This window comes from Oryza brachyantha, chromosome 3 (genome assembly GCF_000231095.2).
Source record: "Oryza brachyantha chromosome 3, ObraRS2, whole genome shotgun sequence".
In the NCBI taxonomy this organism is placed as follows: Eukaryota; Viridiplantae; Streptophyta; class Magnoliopsida; order Poales; family Poaceae; genus Oryza; species Oryza brachyantha.
The window spans coordinates 6,359,634-6,385,817 of record NC_023165.2 but is presented as its reverse complement, the minus strand read 5'-3'; the positions used below and the strand labels follow the sequence as shown (position 1 = coordinate 6,385,817).

Sequence of the window (26,184 nt, the reverse complement as noted above, 5' to 3'; positions counted from 1 at the left end):
CCTTTTATTTTTACTATTCATAGTTTTAAAACCAGTGTTGAATTTCAACAGTTTTCATTAAAATGTTCCCAAGATCTTCCATTTCCTTTCGAATGGCAGAAATTTAAAGGATTTTCTGGGGGAAGTTTGCTAATTCCTGTAATGAACCCTCAATGCCAATAATAGAAAAGAACATTGGACAAATATGCTCGCAACGGCGATAGTTGACTGTTGCTGCTGTTAAGCATTGGGCAATTGATCTGATACACGGCAGGAGAAGCTTTATTGTAACCAAGCGATTGTGTGAGCTTTTTGTACAAGAACACCACAATTTACACGAGATACATGTTAGAACAGCTCTTATGTTACCTTACAACAACATGCGTCCCTCTTGACTGCAAACGCACAGCAAGTCCGCAGCTGTTGGATCTAGCCACAAACAGCTCACTTGGACAATACAAAAGCCGCCTCCTCTTCAGCGAGATGCATAGCATCGTTGGCAATAGACCTTCCTAGCCAACGTAGCGATCAACACGCAAGCGATGAACATAGCCCAGCATTCAGAGCTCTACATGATGGATGGGATTGAGTCATTCTTCTCCGTCGTGAAGAATGACAGGTTTCGAAACGCATCCAGGCTATTCGCCATTATGCGGTTCCAACTATTCTGACTGTCCCCTAAGAGTAAGTCATCAGCATGGTATGTCGCCGACGGTATCTCTAAGTCCAATGGTCCAAGTGAATCAGGCTGTCAAAAAGAAGATAAAACAGAAAGTTTAGTTTTCCTGTGTTGTTAGATTACACCAAGAAAGGGAAACAGGTCGGGCTAGGACATATGTATAGTACCCAGTATAAGTCAGCTAGCGATTGATCCTTCAAAGTAGAATCGTTGTCACTTCGAGGTGGTGATTCGGCACAAAGTGCCTCTAAATCTTTGGCATCGTCAATACAAGGATTATCAGCAACATCTGCTCCAGCTAAGTCCTGCAAACCAAATGAGTTAAAATCAACAATACTAATGGTACAAAAGAAACGTTTGTTTTTCTAGGTGAGGCCACTAAATGGAAACAAACCTGAAGAAAACCTTGAAACCCTTCTGAGTTTGAAGGATGAACATCGCAGTCACTATCAGGAGAGCTGCTAGCTGAATTGTTTGAACCTTCTTGCTTCCTAGATGAAGCTACGCTAAAACTGAACTCATCACAAGTTTCTTCAGCTCCCCAGATGGTCGAATGGGATGCAAGGGCTGGCTGCTCTGCTGCTTTATAACGAGAAGCATGAAGAGCAACAGCAGCATCGAAAGAATCATAGCTGCAGGGATTCTCAAGAAACAAAGCATTTTTGGCAATAGATGTCCCTGGACAATCTGTATTAGCACCTCTGGATGCTTCTGTCAGTAAGTATCCAACACTGATATCAGTAAGGGTATCTGCCCACTCTCCTTCAGATACTGCAGTACAGTCCATCCCTGGATCAGCCTGAAGTATAATAGAAACGATTAGAAGATAGAAGATTATCGTTGGAATTGTTCACTTAAACAAATTACAAAAGTATGCACAAAACTGAACTAGCACCTCGAAAACTTGGTTTGTGGTAACTTGGTCATGCTTCTGCCTGCCAAGCTGTGAGGAGGTAACATCAGTGCTCTGCTCTGGCACCTCAGCACTCTTGCCTGTACTTGATGACATAGCAAGCAATAATGCCGACTGATCTTTTGAATTACAAGGGTGTTGCTCACGAACACAACTACCGAGTGAAGTACCATCCTTTTGCACACAAGCCTCTGAGGGAGATTTGGCATGGATGTCTTCAGGTATCAAGCAGTTCTCAAAATGAGTCAAAGATATTTCACTTACCCCTGCTTCAAGCTCAGCAAGGGAAAACCAACCATACCTTATAGACAAGAAGTTGGAACTACTGTTAGTACTTGTTATTGTTAACTAATATTCCAGTGTATTACAATATTTTAATTTGTTTGCTACACAGAACTGCATACCTTAATCGAAAAACAGATGGGCTATTCACAGAAAGAAAAACGTCAGCCACCGCGACATTATCTTTTGTGGTCCACCTCTGATATGTAGCTAAATCTTCTTGATGAGCACAATATGGAAAAAGCAAAAGTTCTCCAGATGCAATGCTTGAGTTACCCCACTTGCGGTTCAGGTGTTCTAGTACAGATGATATTTTCTTCCTAGCACTTAATGTGAGTTCCAGATGTGGATTATGTTCGCCCTGCCAAAAGGAGAGAGGACTATCATATGATGCCCAAGCTACTAACAGATTTGAGAACTGAACAGAATATATGAAACACCATAGAAAATTTATAACACAGAAGTCTCTACTCAGGTTATTTGGGTTCCACGTTCCATTTAGTTCCATTTATCAGGAGAAATTTTATCAACCACATGGATCTGAGTGTTTGCGCAAATGGTAAATCAGTTGTAGGTACTGTGAACATTAGCGAAGCCACCATGGGGACCAGGGTGGGCCTGGCACCCCCATCCGACCCCCTAGCCCCCTACCCCCATGGTGTCACAATGCAATTAGCAATACATAGCATCAGCAACTACCCAGTTATGGCTAGCTAATTGATCATTTATGTAGCATAAGTAAACACATAAGGTCATGTCTAATTAGATGAGAGCTGGCTATACAGAAAAAACGACATGTGCCAACTGACGCCCTCGCTCGGTGACATGTCTGGGGTGGGATCAAGAGCTCATGATCAACATGTTGTCCAATGGACTGAGCGCTCGCTTTTTTGGATGGATTATAAGTATGTGTATTTTCTTTGGATGCTTTAGATGCTCCTATATCATCAAAAATTCAGAATGTTCATGCCAAGCATACATAATGTTTAAGGGAATAACTAGAGATTGTCAGAATTTTTTAAAAATAATTAAAATTGTTTGTATTACAACTTTTTTATTTTGAACTTCTATTTTCTTCAGCGTTTGTGTCTTATAGATATGTTTGTTTTTGTTTGGCATCAATTGATGCATTAATAGGTTCTCATTTCTCGATTTTTATAGCCAATCACCATGACACAAAACTGACCATGTGTTCATAATCAGTGGCAGAGCCAGCAACACCGTTGAGAACAGGCAATTAACAATGTTGTCCAATGGTCAACCATTTTTTTCGGATATCGACAGCGGTTTGTAGTGGAGCTGGCAGCTATGGAGCCCAAGCGACCGCCCGACCTGCCCGAGAGCCAGCTATCTATAATGTCATCTACTGAGCCGCCAGTGAGTTAATACATTGGTCTCATGAGCGGCCCCCTACTCTCAAAATCATGGCTTCACCCCTGACTGTGAATACAGCAGTTGCAGCTTGCTAGCAACAAAGAGACATATTTACCTTCTCTAATGCCTTTCGTGTAGCATCATTTATTGGAAATAGCTGCAACTTCAGCTTTGCAGGTGCTTGTTGATCTGCTTCCTTTATATGATTTTGACTGAGTGCTTCCTTTATATGATCTGTGCCCAGAACAAATGAAACATCAAGACCCAGCCATATAGACAAGAGAGCATAGGAACGTAGTGTAGTAAATATAAGAGCTACAAAGCAGTGGTAAGAAAAAATACCATCAGCGGTACAAACATTGCTTGATGATGGAGATAACATTCTTGCATCAACACTCACTGTGTTGCGCTCGAGCTCCTCAGCTGCATCAGCAACTAAAGAAACACCAGCCATGGCAGCTCTCTCCCATTTTTTGTATGCAGCAGATGCAACACCGCCACCTAAAACACGAGTCAGCTGCTCTCAAAACCAATGTAAGGAAAGCTCAACACTATAGAGTCTCCATATAATAGATTTATTAGATTATCAAGGCATAATTGGTAAAATATACAAACTGCATAATGCATAAGACAAACAATGAGTAAGGCTACACCATATCAAACCAAAGGAAAAAGGTAATGTAACCTGCTCTTCTTTTCTGTTTCACAGTTCTTGTGGCAGAGAGGTCCCCTTTAGTTGCTCCGGACTTGTTATTGCAATTTGATTCTGCAACCTTCTTGAAAAATGCCCCTTTAGAAGATGCTACTTTGCTACCATTGGAGACATCTACAGGCAAGAATTTTACTGAGAAAGATTCATTTCCAGGAGTCCTGTTGAGAACCGAAGATGAAGAAGACAGGCACACATCCCCACGTGGACACTTTCTTCTGGTTTTATTTCTATCCTTTAACAGTTGATTTCCCTACAAGGTTGGATATACCACATGAGAAATTTTTTTTAATAAAAATGGGCACTTCCTACCATTATCAAAAATTGGGGGAGTAACAAATGGTGAAACGTACCAATGCTTCTACAAAAGTTTTGAATCTCCGAGGCTTCAGATGTAGTTTTGATGCACTGCAGCTAAATTTTTCAAGCAGAGACCACCTGTATAAAACCAAGTTAGTATCTGAGAGTTTTCCATGCAATATATAGGAAACAGCATAGGATCAAATCAAAGCAGTTCTAACACTGTAGACACTACAGGTAAAATAAAATTAAAGGCCCATCCTCTGTAAATTAAAAAAAATAAGGTATATACAGTGGAACTGTGGAATATATATCACAAAAGAATAAAGATACCTCAGCAACACTTGTGAGGTCATAATATAACAAGTAGTTAGTGGCACATCTAATCAGATTGATTTGCAAATGAAGATTCATTTAATTACCAGCGGAGCATAGCAGCAATGGTGTCCTTGGAATTTTTTGCATCAAGTGAGAATTCAGGACCAAGAAGCTTCTTCATGCGTCGAACAAGACGATAGTAATAATGTCTGACCTGTATTGTGAAAGGTTAAAAAACAGTGAATCTTCAGGTCAATGGCAGACATTCAGGTGACCTCTAGTAGACGCAGATATTGTTTATATAAAATGAAGCATATTTTACAAATTATGTTAGCCATGTGATGGTGTGAACTGTAGAAAGACAATTAAGCATCTATTGTAGTAGAGAGAAAATTGTATTGACTTAGCGGTTAATGCTCTAAAGCCTGAAGGCCTTAGTCAACAGACAACAATTAGACAATCAAACAATCAGGCAACATGCACTGTGGGAAAACTCCACAAGCTATTTCTGGTGCAGGATATTAGGTGAGGTATGTGACTTATCCTAAGGTGCAAGGTACTAACATGGTGAGGGAAGTGCCTCACTTCATTCTATCAATCCAGTTGAAACTAAGATAGAAGTAAACCTAAATAGAACTTAGTGCTGGTCCTATACAACATGTCCTGAAGCTTGAGGGGTGCCCATAACAGCATCACCCTTCACGGTTCACGCATACAAACTTAAGGATGGAAAAGAAATCAAACCAATTGTATGTAAATAAGAGGGACCAGCTGGCAGCTGCATGTGAGGAAGAGGGATCGGCTGCAAGCGACACAGAGAGATTGGTTGAAAGTAAAATTAACTAATCCTAATGGAATGCAAGGATGGAGATTGCAATCCAGCCATCCTGCATCGCTTCTCCCACAAAATCAACGGAAAATGGTATGTATATGTTGAAGGGATACGTGCACTATGCCAAGCAACAAAAAAGGCCATATTTGGAAATCTATTTTTCCCGCGCCGGTTACTTCTAGATTTTATTTCACAACGTAAAATGCATTTATTCAACTCAAAAGTCCTTTACGACAGTTCGTATAACTAAATTTTACTACATAACATGAACCTTGCTTTCCTTCAACTTTCCTAATCGGTCAGATGCAAACAACATCATAAATGCGTACTAAACTTACGATCTAACACGTATATACATCTGCTTTAACTTCCTAATTTGTTAATACAGGGTCTAAATATCATAAGAATGCCTGGAAATCTTGGCTGGAGATGGTGTACCTGATCCTTGTTCTTGCTCTGGACACGGAGTGTAATCTTCTCAAAATTCTGACACAAAGGACAAAGGTATCAATATATCATGCATCTGTCGATTAGCACAAGTACTGCGTGGTTTGCAAGAACATCACAACATTGCATCAAGAACGTATGCGTCTTACTTTTCCTACTTGCCGCAGAGCATTGAAAAAATTTTGTTCCTCTTGGCGTGTCCATGCCGCCCATTGCCGAGTTGGCTTCCTGACTATCAAGAAGAAAATAGCCAAAAATAGAGATCAGAAAAAAAATTGAGAACTTGCATAAACGAGGAGTTCAGATAGAAAAGGAATCGAAAAATGGTTAGAAGAAAAATAAAAGGGACGAACCCGTCTTCTGATTGGGATCGGATGCTGGGAGCGGAGCAGGTGCTGGGAAATCTACAGGTGGAGGGGGCGGAATCGTCTCCTCACGCGCCTCCACCTCCATGGCATTCGATTCACAATTGTCTCGTGTAGTTTTTCTGCTGCGATTTGAGAGGGGGATCGAACATACTCACGAGACAGAAGAACAGATCGAAGAAAAAACGGATTCAGAGAAAGGGGAGAGGCTTACCCGTAGTGGAGATCGGGGAGATTCGTCGGTGAATTTCGATTTGGGAGCAAAAATTTCCTAGAGATTCTTTTTTCCAACTCGAAATTTCTAGAGTTTGAAGAAATTTGAGATTGGGGAAAGTTTAGGGATTTGGAGGAATTGGTGGAAATTAAGCAACAAAAGATGAGTACAAATCGTAAAAAGAGGCATCGGTCGACACGTGTCCCTTCTTTTTTGATCGCACGGCTATGTGTCCATCTGGCTGCGACCCAGCTACGACGGGTCCATCATGGACGTGGTGTAAGTGTAATGGTGCTATTCTGCATTGGTCGGTCTGGTCCGTCCGTAGAGCAGTTCCACCAGTTTTGCTGCCGTGGTGTGCCGATATTCCTCGTGTTTATCTTTTTCTCCTCGAAAAATATTCTGCTTGTTTCGTGCTCTCCCAATCCTGAGTCTCGTGTTTCATTAATTAACCAATTTAGGGTATATTGCACAAATTGTGCATAAGCACCTTTTGGTTTAGGCTTACGACCTGACTTTTACGCCAAAAAATATAAGCATAAACAAACAATTGACTTTTTCAACAAACCTTTATAAAACCATAATCTATCTTTATACCGTTAAGCCAAAAGATATGTTTCCATTTTCTGATAATTTTTTAATTTTAAAGTCACCGACTTATAAACCATATAAAATCGAAAAGCAGCTTAAAAGCCAATAAGCTTAAGCCCAAACAAAGAGCGCGCAAGTACTACTTCCTCCTCTATCTTTTAGTTTTGTTTAGGTTTATAAAGATACTGATGAATCTAGATATATATAAATTATATATATTCATAAGCGAATGAATCTAAATAAAGTTTGCAAATTAGAACGAAGACAATAAAACACAAATAGGCTTAAAGCATGTTTATAAATTTAACTTTTGGTTGCCTCTTAGCATTCATGGCTAATCTATATCGGTCCTGGTGAATCTGGTGAATGTATAGTCCATGTGATAATTTTTTTCCTTAATAAAGCCATTTTTGCTTCTCGTGCCTAGATAATATTTTTACTTAATTGAACCAATTTTGCTTCTACTACCTAAAACTTTTATTCCATGTGATAACGTATTGTTCTTAACGCTAAATTGGTGGTTATCTTCACGATTGTTTGGTCCTTGCATTTTGCCACATGGTATATTGTAAATGTTTCATCATGAAATATAGAGATCATGTGTACCGTGTGCTTTAAGAAAATGGCAATTTTTCTCTTGTTGTATTTCTTCATAGGGTTCCTCAAACTTACCTGATGGTGCATGTCACAATCATTAACGTGTTGAAGCATGAATCAGCTCAACAATGAGAAGTTCGGAGCAGTTAGGATGTACAGGGGCGGATTTGGCATGGGGACGACGGGGCCCGAGCCCCCGCTACCTTCGTTAAAGTTATTGAAGCCCCCACAAAGACACTCCTAAAATTTTATAGCAAAGATTAATAGAAAATAGAACTGAAACTCTAACTTATTCAGACCCACTAATCTCGTTGACTAGATCCGTCACGGGATGTGTGAAGGAGTTATAGAGCACGAGAGGATTCCAATGTGGCTTTTGTTTGAACCACGCTACTCTAGCTAAGGATATTGTGTCATGTGCCATACTCATGCGGTCTTGTTGACCATCTTTTTGATTTTTTAAGAAAAAAATTAAATGACATATTACAAATAGAAAATAATTTATAAATAGAATTTTTATATATGTGTTTACATTGATCTAAAAGCCAAGACTGAGAAATAAATTAAGATAAAAAAACTCAAAATATACTCTATTTAAGGTTGAAAAAACATATTTTGGCTTATACGCGTAAACAAAAGCCAACTGATAAGGGTGGTAGCCTTTTCAATGTCATGGAGGCAATAATTTGAAATGCGAACCCATGAACTAATTGCATTGGTTTTTCAACTAGCCCGCCTAGGGAAGTGAAGGAATTAATATAATGGTAGAGGAAAAGAGATAATAAATATGGGGATAAGATGATGATGATATGTATCTTTGACATCACAAAAGCACGATGAGTCAAATATATTTTATTAAGTGCAAGGGATTTTATCAAAAACATACATACAACCGAGCAAAATGTAAGTAGTCCAACAACTATGGGAGTAATAAACAACAATGTTCTCCCTTTGAAGGTTCTTTTGGAATGTGGATGTTTTCAGTGGGTTGATTAATGCCCATGGAACAAAGTTAAAGTGATTTCTTTTATTTTAATAAATCATACTCTTACAAACCTAACATTTGCTGACATTTGAAAGGTGGGACACCAAGGAGGAATGTAGTGTCGATTTTTTTGATGAAGAGAAGTGAGTGTGCCACGAGGAATCGTACGTAGGATGTCAAACAACATCCTCTTGCTCTGCCATCTACCAATCTATCAACCACAGTATCAATCATAACATTTAAAGAAAAAGCAAAACGACATATCTGTAAATAAAAAATATCTTATAAATAAAACTTTAATTAATTTATTCTTAGCTATCTAGAGCCAAGGATAGATAAACTTCGGTGAAAAAAATCTAAAATTAACTTCAAATATAAGATTAAAAATTTAAATTATGGCGTATAAGCAAAGATAAGAATGCAAAATCTGCCTTAACTTTAAAGTTAAAAATTCAGATAGGTTAGGTTATAGACATAAGGAGAAACGAAAATATGGCTCTGAAAGACAGAGAGGTGATGGTCATTAATTCAACATCAAAGAAATGCAGTGGCACACCAAATCATACTTGGACATAGGGAGAGAGGAGAAAGAAGACTGTGACGTCGAAAGACAGTTGGATTAAAAACTTACGCATCTCTCTTTTCGTTTCTGGCTAAAATTTAAAATTTTAATTTTAAATTTAGAATTGATTTTAGGGATTTTGCAACGAAGTTTATTTTCTAGTCTTTAACTTTTAGATTGCTAAGAATATATATATATATAATTTATAAATTATTTTTTATCGTAAATATGTAGTTTGACGATTACCTCTAGCATCATAATTGGAATCGTTGCGCGGGAAACGCTGATATAGTATGTCGTGTCGGGAGGAACCGAACACAGAGTCACAGACGGACGCAAAACATCAACCCGGGCCGGTTGTCAGCCAGCCAGCAAACAAAAGGGGTAGTTCGCTTTGTTACCAAATAAACCCTAAATTAGAAGGTAAAACCAGCAAACGATTTTCTGGTAAAGCCAAAACTTATCAAGGCAACAATTTAAATATCATCTAAAAATGCTTCTGTGACCAACGTACATGGAGCTGGCGAAGTAGATGCTAGCCGACTCGAGAAATATTATTATTGTATGAAGGAGGCTAGAGAGGAAACTTCGATAACAAAATCTTAAAATCAACTCTAAATTTAAATTCTTTAAATTTTAGCTTATAAATATAAACATAAGCGAAAAGATACGGTGCAAAAAGTATATGAGCAATGTATACTGTTGCTAATCCATAATCATCGGAGGAAGAGATGCCAACCCATTTAAAGAAAAATAAGAGGAAAATTCAGTCCATTCTGAGACCAGGTAAAGAATTATACAAACCCGTCCATCAAAATGTAGGTTCAAGTGGTAAGGGGGAATCAAATTGGACGACCTCAGTCGACTGCCTGCAGCCACATCTGGCACACAAGGCAAATAAACATAATGGATGGGCACTGTTCTGATTTACTAAAACACATGCGATGAGTTCCATATAATTGGGTCAGTAATGCTCCTGATAACATTTTGGGAAAAGGGTGAAAAAATCATTGTTCAACCGTAGAACTGGAAGCAATATGGCTTCTGAATTGTACCTTGACACCAGAAACATAGTGAAAGTATTTTAAATTTACACTTCGCAATCTAAATGCAATGATAAGCACATATTCTGTGTTTTTTCAAGGAAACAAAGTGAAATGAGAACAGAGTATAAAAGCAAAAACTAAGGTACGTACATACAAGTACACTCAGACCTTACTTAGAGAGACAAAGGCACCAAGAAATAAAGAAGAAAAGAGCTAAAACGACCATTGTTTATGGCGAGCTGCAGTAGTCTATCCAACAATAAAAACAACAATGGTGTATCCATAAAAAAGCCCTGCAGTAGTCTACAAGTTTTACATGGACTGGATTTCTCAAGTCAGCTTGTTCTACTCTGAATATTTATGTACATATGGCAGCCATCCATAACCAACCTGTGTTTCATTATCAATTCAGAGCCCTTTGAGTAGCACAACTCATACTGGGAATGCAATGGTTTTCTCTTAAAGAAGAAAAAGAGTGCAATGCTTAAAATAAGCATTCGTCTGTGTCCAGAAAGTTAAATATTGTTCAACTGAATGTAAGAGACTGATTTAAGCCACAATTCATGAATTTCACCAGAGGCTCATTTAGTCCGTAATTCTTAGGTAGAAAATTGATGCATGAACAAGATAGGTGGTAGACTAATATCTGATGATAAATTTAAGACTTTCAATATTACATTTATATGCCTGTGTTGACATGAATTCCTCGTACACGTTGATCATGACTATGAGCAAACAAAAACACATGGCCACATGCCTTAGGCAATTAACACCAAATGCAACCGATGCTATCACCATTGTTTTGGTCATCTGCAATCTTATCGTTGTTAGTCACCCTTACACTGCTAAAGCACAAAACATCAGGATCGTGTTGCATAGCATTGCTTAGTACAAATCCATCCATCAGCGTCATTTGGGCTAATGCTTGACCAGTGCACTATAACTTATAAAAAGTATATAAATCAGGATAGTTACTACCAGATAATCACTGGGCCTTTGAAACACATGAATTTTTAAAATTCCTGCATAAGAAGTGGTCTTGCCATTCAAATCAGATTAAAGAACACAATGTTCCACCTTTGAAATATCATAATCAGCCTAACATATCTAACATTAATACATCACATCGATGCCACCAATATGCATGCATACTTCCTTAAGCAGATAAATTAGGCAAGAGGCATATTGGCTGTTTAATTCCCAAGCAAAGTTTTCAACTGAAGGCTGTATCACCTTCCTCAGGCAGATAATAGCAGGCACAGTGCCAGGAACAAATCTATCTCCTCACAGGAGGCGCACCACCCCGTCCGACAGGACCACCACCACGACCAGCAGCAGCCTACATAAACAGGGGTAAAAAGTTATGAACTGTATGTTGGAAATGTCAGTTATGAACAAAAACATAGAATGTTAAAAACAGCACATGAAAATATCAGGCCATAGAAATTTAGAATGGATTATGATAGAAGCCTTAACTCCATGTGATTCTAAGCTAAAATTTCCATTTGCACAAGCGACATTCTGGAGTTTGCAAGAAGAATTTGTATAGTTTAGGCATAACTTGCTAATCAAAAATTACGATAAACAATGCTCTAGAGGTATACATTCTTTATTTTCGCTAAACTTATGATATGATAAAAAAAATGGCAACCAGGATTCAACACATTTTTTAGCGAGGAACATTCTGTTAAAGTTATTTCACCAACATAACGACGACCCAAAGGGACTAATGTGTGCCACATAAAAAACAATACAAACAAATGACCAACAACTCAGCTAAGGAATAGCTGGCTATGCACGGACACGGATATGTCGACGCGAGACGACACTAGACTGATACAGGGATTCACCATTTTCTAGAAAATGCCAGTACGGCGACATGGCTACATACTTTCATAAAAATAATATATGTGCGTTTTTTTTTGAATTCTCAACCGTTTGTCACTGAAATAAAAAATAATGTACTGCAAGCAAGGAAAATGTACCTCAATGATGATCGCTACTTCCTTAGTGCCTAAAATTCAGTCAATACATGGCAGTATATTCGAGAAGTCCATTAACCTTAGGAATAGGTAAGGTCACCTTATGACATGTCATGGCTGGAAGTTATGGTGTGGTGTATTGGGGGCAGGCAATAAAATCAAGTCAGATTTGGCAAGTGCTGTAGCAGATGGAAAATTCACATAGGCTCTCTGTTAGAGTTCCCTTTAGCTTGGCTAAAGAGTCCTAGTGGCTAGTAGTATCATGTTACTAGTTTCTTTCTTCCTTTTAAAGGCACATTAAAGGTACCCCAGGATTGTATTAGACCTTAAGCAATAAGAAATATCTAAAGGGGATTAACCCTAAAGTTCCAGCCGTATCATGCCATAACTGGATGTCTGGATTCCACCTTTCTTAGCTACTAAAGACAACATAGTTGCAAACTTGCAATACAGGGATAGGGTTAAAATGTAGCTTGATGGGTCGGGACATGTCACATGTGTTGGAGAAGTGTCAACGATGTATCCGATAATAAATTAACTATTTTTGATGTTTAATTGGCCAATGTGTATTGGAGACATGTTATTATCAGACACATCATTCAGCATCAATATACACCTTCGGTGCATCAAGTGCAGACATGGAACAAACAGAATAAAGATAGCCATGAAAGAATCAATACCATCTTTTTAGAAAACAAACTAGACCTTTGCCTTCAGCTATTGGGAAAGGCAGCTTCATTCCCAAATCACATAGGTAATAGACACCATCCTATGGTATCCCAAGACTACATTAGATCTGTATTTGAAAATATTCTGTATGGTCGTCATATTCCACACTTGACCTGGCTAATAATATCATTTACCAACCAACAGGAAAAAAAAATCTAAGATAAGCAAGCCAATTGCAGTTTCTTAAGATCTACACCCTTCTTTTCTTCATTAAGGCTGCGTTCGGCACTACACCTTCTTAACCCCAGATTCTCTCTTTTTTTGCGCGCACGCTTCCCTAACTACTAAACGCTGTATTTTTTACAAAAATTCTATAGGAAAGTTGCTTTAAAAAATCATATTAATCTATTTTATATTTGTAATAATTAATTAATCATGTACAAATCTATCATGACATTTTCCGTGCCGGGCTAACTAACCCCTCCTTCACCCCTGCTGAACACGGCCTAAGTGGTGTATATAAACAGAAGCATGGATAGGATAACCCTTGGTTAAAATGTTCTTAGTTCTTACAAATCCCCACCTTGTTTTGAAAACTTTGATAACCCATAGCCATACCCAACAGCACAATCAAGCATTTTAAGTTCAAATATCCATCGCAGAGGTCCATACGATTTCTGATGGGACCAACAGACTCCGTTATTCCCAAGTTCAGTGCACCTAAATCTTTTACAATAAAGGTTGAACATATGCACGATTAATTTGTTCCACAACACAGGTCAATTTCATAATGTGTGCATATGAATGACCGATAGACTTCTGCAATGTCAATATCCAAGACAGAAAGGAAGTACAATCTAGAAGGTGGCCCCTAAATGGCTAACAATTATCGAAGTATGTCATCCTTTCAGTTTAACCATTCTATCAACATAGCTAGAATGGCTCATTCACCCACTAAGGCAATTTGGCAATATGCGCTGCTTATTGACATTAACATATCATGGGAGAGAAAAAGAAAATCTAGAATGTGTTAAATTGAAGATGGAAATAAATCCAATTCAGAGGCAAAGCAAGCATGAATTGCAGGTGCTTTCATAAAGCATGAAATACAGTGCACCAACATTGTAAGCATTGTAAGGACCAGGATAGCATTATTAGATCCATGATATAACAGCTAAAAGTTCATTAGAGGATATACATGAACAAAAAGAAAGCATAAAAACACAATATCTATAAAACAATGCTGAAATTTAAACTAAAATGATAGAAGTATTCTGAGACGGAGGTAGTGAAAAAAAGAGACTGCTCTATAATCTTGTTTCAATCTAAGAATGTTAAATCTAACAATAAGCGCAGCTAATCAAATTACTAAATATCCCATATATCCAGTAGAAAGATAGGATTTTCCATGTAATTTCATTTTTGACCTGTTTCACTTTTACCTTAACAGGAATACAAATTGGAAGTGATTATATAACCCCAGAAATAAGTCAATAACTACTGTGTTGCCTTTGGAAAGAGGTAGGTAAACTGTATCACCTCATTGCTTTTTTTACATGTTATATCCCAACACTATTCCAAATTATTTCTATAAATAATAGATGGAACAGAAGGAAAAACCATATTAGTAGTGAAGCATAATGTCTCTATGAAGCAACCATTACCCGAGCACGCATTGCAACAGCACGGCCACGTCCAACTCCAATAGCTGATCCTTTACCCTACATAAGACGACAACAACAAAAACATTAGCACAGTCACACTATCTCACCACTCCCTTATCTCAACAGAAAGTGTATACAGTCACTAACCCTAATCCTTGCTTCCAGGCGCTTGAACATGGGGGCATTCTTGAGCATATCCGGTATAATCATAAACCTGCAACAACAGCAACCAACAGGCTCAGATAAATAAGGCCACCATGGGACACCAACACCACCCTGACCAATGAAAACGCCTACTGGGACTCTGAATTACCTCACTCTGCTTCCTCTGATGAAGACGTGCTCCAGCTGTGACACCTTCCCATCCTGCAGATAAAAAAAAAAATTACCCAAGGGTCTCAAATCGACGGGGATCTGGCTCCGATCTGGAGTTTGGGGAAGCCGCGGGGCGCGCAGTCCATACCTTGGCGGTGAAGGTGATGTTGTCGAGCTGGCAGTTCCAGTTGTCCTCGCACTCGACCATGGACCCACGGTACACCTCGCCGGTCTTCAGCTCCACCGTCACCACATGCCCCGCCGCCTCGTGCAGCAGCTTCACCGGGATCCCCAGGCTCCGGCTCATCCTCCCCTCCCCTCCTGCGCTCTCTCGCTGCCGCCGCTAAAACCCCAGTTCACACGGGACGGGACGGGAGGCGGCGCAGGGCTCAGGCACAGGCACGAAGCAAACCGGCGAGAAAAACGAAACGCCCCTCCGCCTTTGTCTTGGATCGAAACAGGCCCCGGCCCAACAATTCTATTACGGGCTCAAGCCTAGCAATACCAGAATGGGCGCGGCCCAAATCGAGCCGTTGCGAAAGCTATCACGAATTTCCTTTAGACCTTTTGTACTTTTTTTTCTAAATTTTAAAACTAAATCACCTATTCACCTTTAGACTTTATGGTCAAATTTTGATCGGACCAATTTGATTTCAAACCACACTGACCCTAAAGAAAACAATAAAAATTCGCGAATCACTTGGCGGCGAAGGAATGGATTGGAAGTTGCCGTGACGAAGGAAAGCCGAGGCGATCAGGCGACCCACACCTGTCCATCCATCTAGAACGAACGCGTCCTGTGTTGTTGGCTTCGCTTCCCACGCGCACGCGGATCGGAGAGACCGAGGCTTCTTCTTCTTCCCCCACCTGCGTGTCGAGAAGGTTCTAGAGGGTTCGAGAAGGGGGGGGGGGCTGCTGCCGCGATGGCTCTGCAGTGGATGATCCTTGCGTGCGTGGTGGCGGCGGAGGCGGCGGTGGCCGTGATGCTCACGCTACCGGCGCCGCGCGCCGTGCGGAAGCAGATCGTCGGGCTCACCTCGATGCTCCTGCAGCCATTCGCCGGGATACTCCCCTTCGCGGCCTTCCAGCTCCTCGGTGCGTGCGCGCCCGCCGCTCCCTCTCTCTCTCTCTTTCTCGTGGCTTTCTCCCGAGCCTTGCGCCGTCTCGTTTCAGGGCTCTGACTGGCTTGATTTTATTTCTCTGTTACTCTGTAGATATCTACTGGAAGCAGGAGCACAGGCTGATGTGCACCTCCGAGATTTGCACCGCTGACGAGCGTATCCGCTTTGAGAAATCCGTGAGTGAATTAAGATCTTGTGCTCCTTTTCTTTTCTAATCTGTGCTCAGTATTTCTAGGGTTTTGTGCCGCTTGATTTGGTGCTGGTTCATTTTGGATAACTGTGAACGACCAAAAATGTTAATAGACTTGTTGGATTGTAAGGTCACTAAATGGCAATTGAATTTTGCCTTGAGATTTGGTTTCACTACAAAATAAGATTTGGCTGTTAATTAGAAGAGGGGGGGGGGGGGGGGAGAGAGAGAGAGAGAGAGTTTCCAGAGCCTGAAATTAGGAGCGTTATTAGCAAAAATAGAAAGAAATGGAATTGAGATAGCAGAAGAAACTCCATAATCTATATGCCTTCGATCTTAAAGTTACTAGGCAAGGAGTATCTGAAACTGAGCACCTACCTTTTCTCATTGCTTCATGAGGGTAGACAATTGCCTGACTGGGGCATTTAAGCTCAACCCTCTACATTCACCACTATTCTCATTGGTCTGGAGGAATTATTTATTGTCTGTATATATCATACTCTGAAGGATGTGCTACTTGCTGCCATTGAAATTTTGGTTTGCACCAGCTTCATGAAAACTACCTTTATAACTTGTTATGTAAAGCTTTTCTTAGGAGTCTCAAATGCTTTAGCCTACTGCTAAGCAGTGCGATCAGTGAAGTTGGCAATTTAAAAAAAGGGTAACGTGTCCTTTTCTTTAGCAGGAACAATAGATAGATTCATAGATCTTCTTTCTTCTAGAAGACATGACTAGCCAGAATACGAACTTGTTATTTGAGTAACTCACCAGTCACCACTGCATATGAATCATGTGTTTTGCATTGAAATGCCAACTTGTTTCTTTTCCAGATTAGCATGTTGAATAACCCTTGCTAGCTAATATTTATCTCTTTTCTGAAGTGGCACACAATATAGATCTACATCTACGTGAATGAATGGCATCCTTAACTAGTTAAATACACGTGCTTTGCTATGAATAGATATGAATTATACTTGTGCTAGGATTGTTTGGAACAACTCAATTGTGAGGTTTTTAGACAATTCTTCCCTATAGAAGTATATATGTCTTTGCATGATAAATTTGTATTTGAGAGATGAAATATGGTTGAACCAATATGTAGGACTATATTGTAATAGAGTACTTGGTAAATAAATAGAAAATGAATTGGTGGGGATGACAAATTCACCGCCACCACCATTGACTTTTTGAATAGTATAAATATAGATAGTTATCTTTGCATGATAAGCTTGTATTTTAGAGATGGAACGAGATCTCCAATATATAGGACTATTTTGTAATTTTAAAGAACATGACGATGTAATGGTAAACAATATATAAAAAGAGTTGGGCCTGGCAGATGCAGTGCCACTACCATTTCCTTCTTTTAGAATAGTATTATAGTATAGATACTCGTCGAAACATTTCTCCAGGTATACTCATCGAAACATTTCTCAAGGTTGTTTGAGATTGAGCCTGATCCTCCATTCATTGGTCTTGGCTTTCAGAGCTTAACTTGGGATTGGGCTGACCTCAGGGTAGATTGGCATGTGATGGGTTTGTTCTTGCACTATGCCAGAATTATGCTTGCACCAAGCGAAACTAGTCTAGCTGCCGCTGGCTGGGATCTTGCTACAGATCAACCATCAAGTTTCTTTTGTTCCCTCAAACATATGTGCCTTTTTTATATTTTATTTCCTTATATTCACAAAATAAGATAAAAGTAGCCAATTACATGTATTGAATCAACGTATGATATCATCAATATTCATATTATACCATGCATGGTGCACAATCTTACTCTTTTACTATATTAGCTAAAATATTTTATCTATATACCATTTGCATTATCAACCTGTTCTCATGGTTAACAGGTTTCAAGAAAACTTTCTTTATGTGGATCTGTTATCTGATTAAGAATATTTAAATAGTCAATTACCTTTGTTACTAGTTTCAGCAAATTTTTGATGTATTTTAAGATGTGAACAGTAAGGAGTTGTAAGGTACATTTGGTTCCTAGCCAAGGAAAATACTAGCCTTGCTTAGCTAGAATAGCTGTTTGGTAACTACAATATAACCTTGCGACTGCAGGCAGGCTCACCTCCAACTGCTGATAAAAGCTCGCCCATCGTAACGGCAAGCGTGCAGCTCAGACTGCATGGGTGAGCAGTTAGGCTAGCTAATCCTGGGATAATCTAGGAAACCAAACGTTGATGCTATTTCCTACAGGCTTTACCCATGATGGGCTAGCTTATCCTTGCCAGGCTAGGCATGGTGATTTGGGGATTCAAATGTACCTGTAGTTTCTTCATTTTCATGTGTTCTCATCAATGAATATTTTCTTGCACAGATCTTCAAAGCCCAGAGGAATGTCATTCTTTGTGTTTCAGCATGCCTCCTTTACTGGTAAAGCAACACAACTGAAGAATCTGATGAACAAATTGTTCATGAAATTTTATCTTATCATTTATTTGATTTTTTTACTTTGGGACAGGTGCATTTTCCGTATTTGCAAGTACAACAAGGATATTAAGGCATTGGAGGAGACCGAGAAGCGCCTCAAGGAAGAGTAGATTCATCACAGTTACAGGTTCGCCAATAACTTAGACAACATGTTTTTAATGGAGCATATGGTTGTTGATTTGAAAGCATTATGTCAACAATTTTTCAAAAGTTAGATTTAGTTTGCTTGAATCTTCTAGCTAATACAGACATTAAAGGATTCTTGTTTTAGTTTGTGTTGATGTACTTTAAGGATTAGGCTTAGCTGAGAACCTATGTGATACTATCTTCACCCAATAATTTAGTGGTGATGAAATTTGAACTTATATAATATTCACCACTCATCCTGATTCTGCCCTTTAATCATAAAGCTAAGAACAATAATATATAATTTTCATTTACAGTAAAAAGAATCTAATGTTGTTTGATAACCCATGTTGGCATGCCATTGACTGCAATCGATTTTGCTATGATAATTTACTGGTTAATTTATACTGGGGGTTATGTAAATTTTAGCATTAGCTCGGTATTTTCTGCTCATGCTTGCCAATAGGGCTGTTCATGGTTTGGGCCTAACCTGCACAAACCGCTAAACCACACCAAGTCAACCCGTTTTTCCTTTTAAACACGGGTTGGTTTGAAACATGGATAACCCGTCGAACCTGTTGAAGCTTTTCTTCATGATTCCATGATCTGCTCTGGAGTTCTTGTTTGCTTCTTTCTCGTGTATACAGAGGTGGAGGACAACTGCCGACACGGTGCAGCCCGTCGAACCGTGCAAACCCAAACCAACCAAACCGTTCACTTCCGGTCTGGGTTAATGTACTAAACTGGTTTAAACTGTAGTTGAACTGCCCTGCTTGACAATTAGGGAAATAGCAATCCTTTGAGCACTGAGCCACGCCACTGACATTTATTTATTTTTCCTTTGTAATCACTTGCTGCACCAATAATTGTGTGGCTATTAAACTGTGCTTAAAGACTGGTTCCAGTATAGGCTTTTTTCTTATTGTAAGAACTGGATTTAGTGCCATACTTGTCTTGTGTCAAGTAGATGAATATGATGTTACCATACATTTATGCAGACACTTGCAATAGTTTGGCATGGAAGATTGATGCATCATTCCTTTGATTGTACTATCATTTGATGCCCAGATTCCGTAATTTTCTAAACAAATAGAAATATGTTTCTTATGTTCAAACTCGTTTATTGATGCAGGTGGATTTTGTGCGCTATTCCTGCCCTTCAGTTGTATGCAGATAGTTATGTGGAATTTCCGGTGTATATTGTTCGCCTCGAGGCAGAAAGAATGTTACCTTAGAATCTTCGGTATTAATCATCTTTCTCGTTTAATTGAAACACGTCTGTTTTTCCCTGTTTTAACTTAGAATGATGTGTACCAAGAAGACATGTGAACCAGTGAGCCCTGGTCATCCTTCAATTCAACCGTTTGAACATTTGCCTGTATGTTGTCTGAACATCCATTTACTGGCCTTCCCACGGTCATCGCTGTTGAATTGGTCAGGTATTTGTTTGGAATTGTACTTGGATTTGCTCGACGTATCTAGTCTGTACGACGTCAAGGTTTCTCAACAGTTGAACCTAGACCTGGTCGTAAACCTATGGGTACATAACGTTGCATGCTTGCAAATGGTAGATGTTGGAGTACCCCGTGTGTATCAGGGCAGATGTTTCCAGCTGTTTTTCTTCTACTACTGGTTTCGTCGACTTACCTCGTAGCTACCCATTTTATCGATCTTACTGGTTTCATGAAGCTATCTGCAAATGCAATGGAACGGCTCTCCGTGCATCATGCCGTGCAGGCTGCATGTAACCTTTCTGAAACTGTGTACGATGAGTTAACAAACTGGCATCTGTAATCGAACTCAGACTGTAGATTATAGAAGAATTCACGATAAATGTTTTTTTATCGGCAAATAAAGTTCGATCAAATTGTAATATCTACGTCGACGCAGGTAAGAACACGAAATGGGAGTTCGTGTTATTTTGGACCGGGTTTCATGTGAACTCCTTCGAACTGCACGACACGGAGGACTGGAGGAAAGAACAGCTAGCTCTACCTGTGTAACTGTGTTCGCGGGCGTGCCGCGTGCGGTGGCCGGAAGAACGAGCAAAACCCCGCCGTCCTCTCGCGAACGCGTACACCTGCGCGTGATTAACCGTGTTGCCGCGGACAGAGTCCGGGGAACTAAAGGTGGTCAGGGTTTTTTTTTTTGGAAAAAATAAAACAGTATATTTGCAAAAAAAAATGTGATCGAAACTTTTATATACATGTTTTTAGTTATCTAAAAGCAAAGATTAAAAATTAATTAAGATTGAAAACCTATAAATTGATTCTAAATTTAAGATTAAAAATTAAATTTTCGATAAGCACGAAAAAAATAAGACCAAAAAACTGGCCCTCACGTTTTTCTCTTGCGCAATTCCGGCCAATTGCCAGAACCTAACATGAACAAAAGCAAACTGTTCTGAAACTTGGAAGGGTTTGTTCTATTATCCTCTCCTTTTACAATTAAGATCCTCTGTATTACTGCATGTGCAGTACTGCTCAAACAGATAGGCACCATAAGCTATAGGGTTCATGAGTAGTACTACAGATACAATACTACAAGTGATCTATATCCCTCCTTTTATGTATGTTACGTGGAGAAAATACAACATATAATATATCACTTACAAACATATAAACATACAAGTTCTAAATAACGAGTGTGAATGGTACGGACCAGTGGATTATCTAAGTAATTTTGATAATGGATGCTCTAGCTTACCTAAACGTTCTTAAATGTTGTAAATGTAACTTACCAATATACGATGAATCGATCAAATGTGGTCTTGGATGGTCCTAGGACATCATCCACATATGTCTAAGGTACATACTTTAATAGCCATATTTATTATTTATTATGTATTATGCATCTTCTTGCATACGTTGAATTTGAGTTTGCAGAGTAATATTATTATATACCAATCTATTTCATCCATTTTTTCAGTTTGCTTGATAACTTTCTGGTGATGTGCATGAAACGAGTGTTCGCCTACTCGAGTGTTAAAAAGATTTCCAAAAAAAAATGTGGTATGAGAACAAAATAAAATAAAATAGTTTGAAAGGAGAAAGAATAATGAAATATAGCATTTTTAATTATCTGGAGAAAGCGTTCCTGTTCACATAAAAAGCATTTCTGTTGCCTAGTCCAGTCACACAATGCGTGCACGACATGGAATAGTTTATGTGGCGGAAAGGCGCGTGTGACGGTGTGAGCATGTCGGTCTTAGTTAGAACTGAATGCCGTTTGGCGTTTGGCCCGTGCCTACCTCCATCAGAGACCAGGGATTGACTGAAACAAATGATTCAGTTATTCAAACAAAAAACATATTTAAATCAGGAAATTATCGACCTATTGGACGGGCAGTTGAGTGAGATTGAAAGTTAGGTGAATTCACCTACATTTTGGTTTGCACCTAGCAAAAAAGACCGAGCATGGGAACAGAAGAAATGGCATGTAATGAAGCTATGACATTTTCAGTTATTTGGATTTGTGTTTTGTCCTTTACATAACTTCTAGCAGTCTAGAATGGGAGCTGTTGCGACTCTTCGCTTGATATGCTTCTAGAGATGGGATGCTAACATGAAGAAATGTATACATCATTTGCCAGGTCATTAAAAGAACTGTTGTCCGAGCAAATTAATTCATACAGAGGCTGTAACAACTCAACTGACGGATATTTTGCTCCCAAAATGACAAACTTGAAACTTAGCTAGCTTGGTTGTATGATGACAGTGGCCATCACTCACTAATCTGTAAAACACAAACTTTTCAAACGTATGTGTGTTCTACTTGTTGCTAGCATGGAAGATGGAACCATGTATTGTTTATTGCTAACTCGGTGATGTGCTGTTTATTAACTGAGTTGCTTTCAGGTAATTCATAATATCAGGAAAAGTAGAGCTATTGTTTGGTAGAGTCTAACAGCAGTACCAGTGATTTGACCTAGCTCTACCAGTATAAAGTTTCTAGACCAGCTCACTTGGTTTGAGTTAGTCTTCAAAATATAACAGGGTATGTTTGAGTTATTCCTATCCTAGTGGCTAAGGCGTTCTGACCTGCTGTAACCTGTAACTTTGCAGCAGCTTGATAAGAATGTCAAATACTCAAATGTGAGATGTGCATGCAAATGCAATCAGCTGAATTATTCAGAGAAAAAGAAAGCATCCGTATTTCTCAAAAGAAATTTTGCATCCATTGCATACCGAATCGATTCAGTACGACTTTAACTGGTATTTTGGGTGAAAGTTATCGTCCCCTTCGCTGGTGACGAGCTGATGTAATGCTGATAAGTCAAGTAGTTGTATTATTAACGACTAGACTTTGAATAATTCTGATGTACCCAATTTCCTAGGATCAACTGGTCCTTTTCTTGTATGTAATATGTAATATAATAGATCAGGTTACCAACTTATCCTAGTCAAGAATATTGAAAATTTCATATAAATTTGAAATAAGAGTGTTGACCCCCTTTTTTTTTCCAGTAGAGTGACATACAAATTAATGAATAATTCCGCGTGCCATTTGGTCTGAAACATGGAAACTAGACCTATGGCTATGGATGTGCTCCGTTCACACAGGAATGCAAACTTTCAAATTTTAAGAGTAAACTTCACAAAACCTAAATATTTAAAGACTTTGGCATTGAAGTTATCACAAAAGCATAGATTTAAAGTCCCATATAACAAAGTTATAGATTTAGTGATGAAGATATAGAAAAGTAAAGATTTTAGACTATAGATATATAGCACTACTGTTTTTTTTCCTAAAAAAATTGTATTTTTGTGTTAAATTTGATGTTGAATACGTAGTTTTGTGATACGTAGCTTTCAATGTACTCTTATGAAATTTTTGGAGTAAATTTGTACTTTTGCAATACGTACCATTAAATCCATAGATTTTTGCGATAATTTAATCTTAGCATAAATAGTCATGTGAAATTAAATTTGTACTTTTGCAATACGTACCATTAAATCTATATTTTTTTGCTCTATTTTAATCTTAGCATAAATAGCCATTTGAAATTTACTCAACTTTAAAAGAGATTTCTTTTAGAAGAAAAAAAGGGTATGCCGAGCTGGCACCTAAACTAAACGACAGCGTTAACTCAACAGTAACTCCGACCGTTTCCTCCCCTCCCGCGGTTTTGCAGCGCGAGGACGCCTGCCCGTTCAAACGTTCGTTCAACTGTCAACGTTCCGATTCAAACGACCAAACCCCTTCCTTCCGCCATTCTCCCTTCCCCTATTTGAACCCTTCCCACCTCTCCCGGTCCACGTATTGAACTCTTCGCGGCTCAAGCTTGCACCCACCACCACCACCACCATCACCAACGCGCGGTGTACAGGTGTGTGATCGATCGGGGATTCGGGATGGCGCTGCTGGCGAGGAGGGCGCGGAAGGCGGTGATGGCGAAGGCGGCGGCGCCGGCGCCGCTGCCGCAGAGGGCGGGGGAGCTGGCCATCCCGGCGCACTTCACGTGCCCGATCTCGCTGGACCTGATGCGCGACCCGGTGACGGCGCCGACGGGGATCACGTACGACAGGGAGGGCATCGAGGCGTGGCTGGACACGGGGCGCGGGGTGTGCCCCGTCAGCCACGCGCCGCTCCGGCACGAGGACCTCGTCCCCAACCACGCCACCCGCCGCGTCATCCAGGACTGGTGCGTGGCGAACAGGTCCCGCGGCGTGGAGCGGATCCCCACGCCCAAGATCCCCGTCACGCCCGTGCAGGCGTCGGAGCTGCTGTTCGAGGTCGCCGACTCGGCGCGCGGCGGGCGGTGCGCCGGGGCGGTCGCCAGGGTCAGGGCGCTCGCGAGGGACAGCGAGCGGAACCGGCGGTGCTTCGTGTCCGTCGGCACGGGGCGCGTGCTGGCCGCGGCGTTCGAGTCTCTCGCCGGAGCCGGAGCGACGGGCGCTCTCGAGGACGTCCTGTCGGCATTGGTCTGCATGATGCCGCTAGACGAGGAGGCGGCCAGGGTCTTGGCCTCGTCTAGCTCGATAGGGTCTCTCGTCGCCATTGCCAGGCACGGGAGCCTGGCGGGAAGACTGAACGCTGTGCTGGCGATCAAGGAGGCCGTGTCGCGCGACGGGGCGTTCGTGGACTTGGCTGACAAGGTCGACGAGGTCGTCGACGCGCTGGTCAGGATCATCAAGGCTCCGATCTGCCCTCAGGCCACCAAGGCCGCCATGGTCGCCACCTACCACCTGGCGAGCTCCGACGAGCGCGTCGCGGCGAAGGTAGCGTCCACAGGGCTCGTCCCGGTGCTCATCGAGGCCCTCGTCGACACCGACAAGAGCGTGTCCGAGAAGGCCCTGGCGCTGCTCGACGCAACGCTCGCCTCGGAGGAAGGCCGCGCGAGCGCGCGGGGCCACGCGCTCGCAATGCCGATCCTCGTCAAGAAGATGTTCCGCGTGTCCGACGTGGCCACCGAGCTCGCCGTGTCGGCGATGTGGCGGCTCGGCTGCAAGGGCTCCGGCGACGAGGAGGCCGCCGCGACGGGCTGCCTGGTCGAGGCGCTCCGGGTTGGCGCGTTCCAGAAGCTGCTCCTCCTCCTGCAGGTGGGCTGCAGGGACGCGACCAAGGAGAAGGCCACCGAGCTGCTCAAGATGCTCAACAAGCACAAAGGGTTGGGAGAGTGTGTTGACGCTGTTGATTTCAGAGGGCTCAATAGGCTGTCCTGAACCCAAGCTAGCGTCAAAATTGATTGTAAAAAAAAAAGTTTTGAGCTGCTAGGATTTGCAGATTGTAAAAATAGTTGATGCAGATTTTGAGGTTGTGCTTTTCCATGCTAGATTGTTAATCCAACTACAGCGAGTGCATGCCATCTCTGTAAAGATTTCATATGTAATTATGTTTCTAACTGACAATATGTCTTTTGTATAATTATTTCCCTTAAGTACCGGCCATTTCTTGACAGATGAGATGCTTCACATTTCAGGCAACATTGTTCAACTCACACGCACAGCGATCCAATTTGATGCATCATGTTCAGTGGGACGTATGAAATCGCACTAAAACGGATAGCCGTTTTGGATGGATTTGAGCTTTTGTCCAATAAAATCTACTAGATTCTGGTCGTAAGAATCATCTAAGAGGGTAATTGTTTATCCGCAAACGAAAAATAAATTATAAATAAAACTTTTATATATGTATTTCTAGTGATATATAATTTAAGATAAAAATAAACTTCATTAAAAATCCTTAAATTCAATTTTAAATTTAAAATTAAACATTCAAATTTTAGCTTATAAGCATAAATTTAAAATACAATGGTGCGAGAGTTTGGACACCAGTTGCTCCAATCCACCTGCATGAGGCAGGTACGACGACTGTAGATGTTCTCACCTTTGAAAAGTTCGGTTCAAGCTTGGACGAAAGCAGCAGCGGTGGTCGGTCGAGAGTGACGACCCAGTTGACCTCCACCGCCACCGCCACCGCGCGCCGCCGCTCTCGGAGGGGACGGGAGGACAGGACACCGTCCAGAACTTTGACCTCTCC

General features: G+C 40.6%; 4 protein-coding genes across 5 annotated transcripts; 2 read left to right on the top strand and 2 right to left on the bottom strand.

Annotated features, from left to right (window-relative positions):
- Positions 1 to 234: 234 nt before the first annotated feature.
- LOC102722376 (TSL-kinase interacting protein 1) lies at positions 235 to 6,580 on the bottom strand. Of its 2 annotated transcripts, none has more exons than XM_006649649.3 (14): positions 6,413 to 6,580; positions 6,187 to 6,323; positions 5,983 to 6,065; positions 5,825 to 5,872; positions 4,659 to 4,768; positions 4,290 to 4,374; positions 3,913 to 4,189; positions 3,570 to 3,728; positions 3,343 to 3,461; positions 1,976 to 2,214; positions 1,554 to 1,872; positions 1,053 to 1,457; positions 826 to 963; positions 235 to 727 (listed from the first exon to the last, which is right to left on the bottom strand). In XM_006649649.3, the coding sequence occupies exons 2-14, from the start codon at positions 6,284 to 6,286 to the stop codon at positions 548 to 550; spliced, it is 2,262 nt and encodes a 753-aa protein (XP_006649712.1). In that variant the 5' UTR covers positions 6,287 to 6,323; positions 6,413 to 6,580; the 3' UTR covers positions 235 to 547. The 2 variants fall into 2 exon arrangements, with proteins under 2 accessions (XP_006649712.1, XP_015690960.1); XM_015835474.2 differs by having other exon boundaries at positions 6,187 to 6,320.
- Positions 6,581 to 11,224: 4,644 nt separating this feature from the next.
- On the bottom strand, positions 11,225 to 15,233 carry LOC102722096 (small nuclear ribonucleoprotein SmD3b-like). The gene is made up of 5 exons (XM_006649648.2): positions 14,972 to 15,233; positions 14,822 to 14,874; positions 14,656 to 14,722; positions 14,509 to 14,565; positions 11,225 to 11,532 (listed from the first exon to the last, which is right to left on the bottom strand). Exons 1-5 carry the CDS (start codon positions 15,128 to 15,130, stop codon positions 11,470 to 11,472), a joined length of 399 nt encoding a protein of 132 aa, XP_006649711.1. The 5' UTR covers positions 15,131 to 15,233; the 3' UTR covers positions 11,225 to 11,469.
- Positions 15,234 to 15,531: 298 nt separating this feature from the next.
- On the top strand, positions 15,532 to 20,160 carry LOC102721815. The gene is made up of 5 exons (XM_006649647.2): positions 15,532 to 15,918; positions 16,038 to 16,120; positions 18,464 to 18,519; positions 18,608 to 18,703; positions 19,835 to 20,160. The coding sequence occupies exons 1-4, from the start codon at positions 15,747 to 15,749 to the stop codon at positions 18,684 to 18,686; spliced, it is 390 nt and encodes a 129-aa protein (XP_006649710.1). The 5' UTR covers positions 15,532 to 15,746; the 3' UTR covers positions 18,687 to 18,703; positions 19,835 to 20,160.
- A 3,834-nt stretch (positions 20,161 to 23,994) lies between these two features.
- Positions 23,995 to 25,455, top strand: LOC102716950 (U-box domain-containing protein 21-like). Its single transcript, XM_015835125.2, has one exon. It carries the CDS (start codon positions 24,057 to 24,059, stop codon positions 25,365 to 25,367), a length of 1,311 nt encoding a protein of 436 aa, XP_015690611.2. The 5' UTR covers positions 23,995 to 24,056; the 3' UTR covers positions 25,368 to 25,455.
- Positions 25,456 to 26,184: the final 729 nt, after the last annotated feature.

Bases quoted from the DNA above. Each gene is read 5' to 3' on its own strand.
- LOC102722376 (XM_006649649.3), bottom strand. From the start codon at position 6,286: ATGGAGGTGGAGGCGCGTGAGGAGACGATTCCGCCCCCTCCACCTGTA. The intron at 6,066-6,186 runs GTTCGTCCCTTT...TCTTCTTGATAG, and splicing joins CGATCCCAATCAGAAGACGG to TCAGGAAGCCAACTCGGCAA. The intron at 964-1,052 runs GTTTGTTTCCAT...TTTGGTTTGCAG, and splicing joins GGTTTCAAGGTTTTCTTCAG to GACTTAGCTGGAGCAGATGT.
- LOC102722096 (XM_006649648.2), bottom strand. From the start codon at position 15,130: ATGAGCCGGAGCCTGGGGATCCCGGTGAAGCTGCTGCACGAGGCGGCG. The intron at 14,723-14,821 runs GTAATTCAGAGT...CTGTTGTTGCAG, and splicing joins ATCAGAGGAAGCAGAGTGAG to GTTTATGATTATACCGGATA. The intron at 11,533-14,508 runs GTAATGGTTGCT...CTGTTTATGTAG, and splicing joins CTGTTGCAATGCGTGCTCGG to GCTGCTGCTGGTCGTGGTGG.
- LOC102721815 (XM_006649647.2), top strand. From the start codon at position 15,747: ATGGCTCTGCAGTGGATGATCCTTGCGTGCGTGGTGGCGGCGGAGGCG. The intron at 15,919-16,037 runs GTGCGTGCGCGC...GTTACTCTGTAG, and splicing joins CGCGGCCTTCCAGCTCCTCG to ATATCTACTGGAAGCAGGAG. The intron at 18,520-18,607 runs GTAAAGCAACAC...ACTTTGGGACAG, and splicing joins TCAGCATGCCTCCTTTACTG to GTGCATTTTCCGTATTTGCA.
- LOC102716950 (XM_015835125.2), top strand. From the start codon at position 24,057: ATGGCGCTGCTGGCGAGGAGGGCGCGGAAGGCGGTGATGGCGAAGGCG.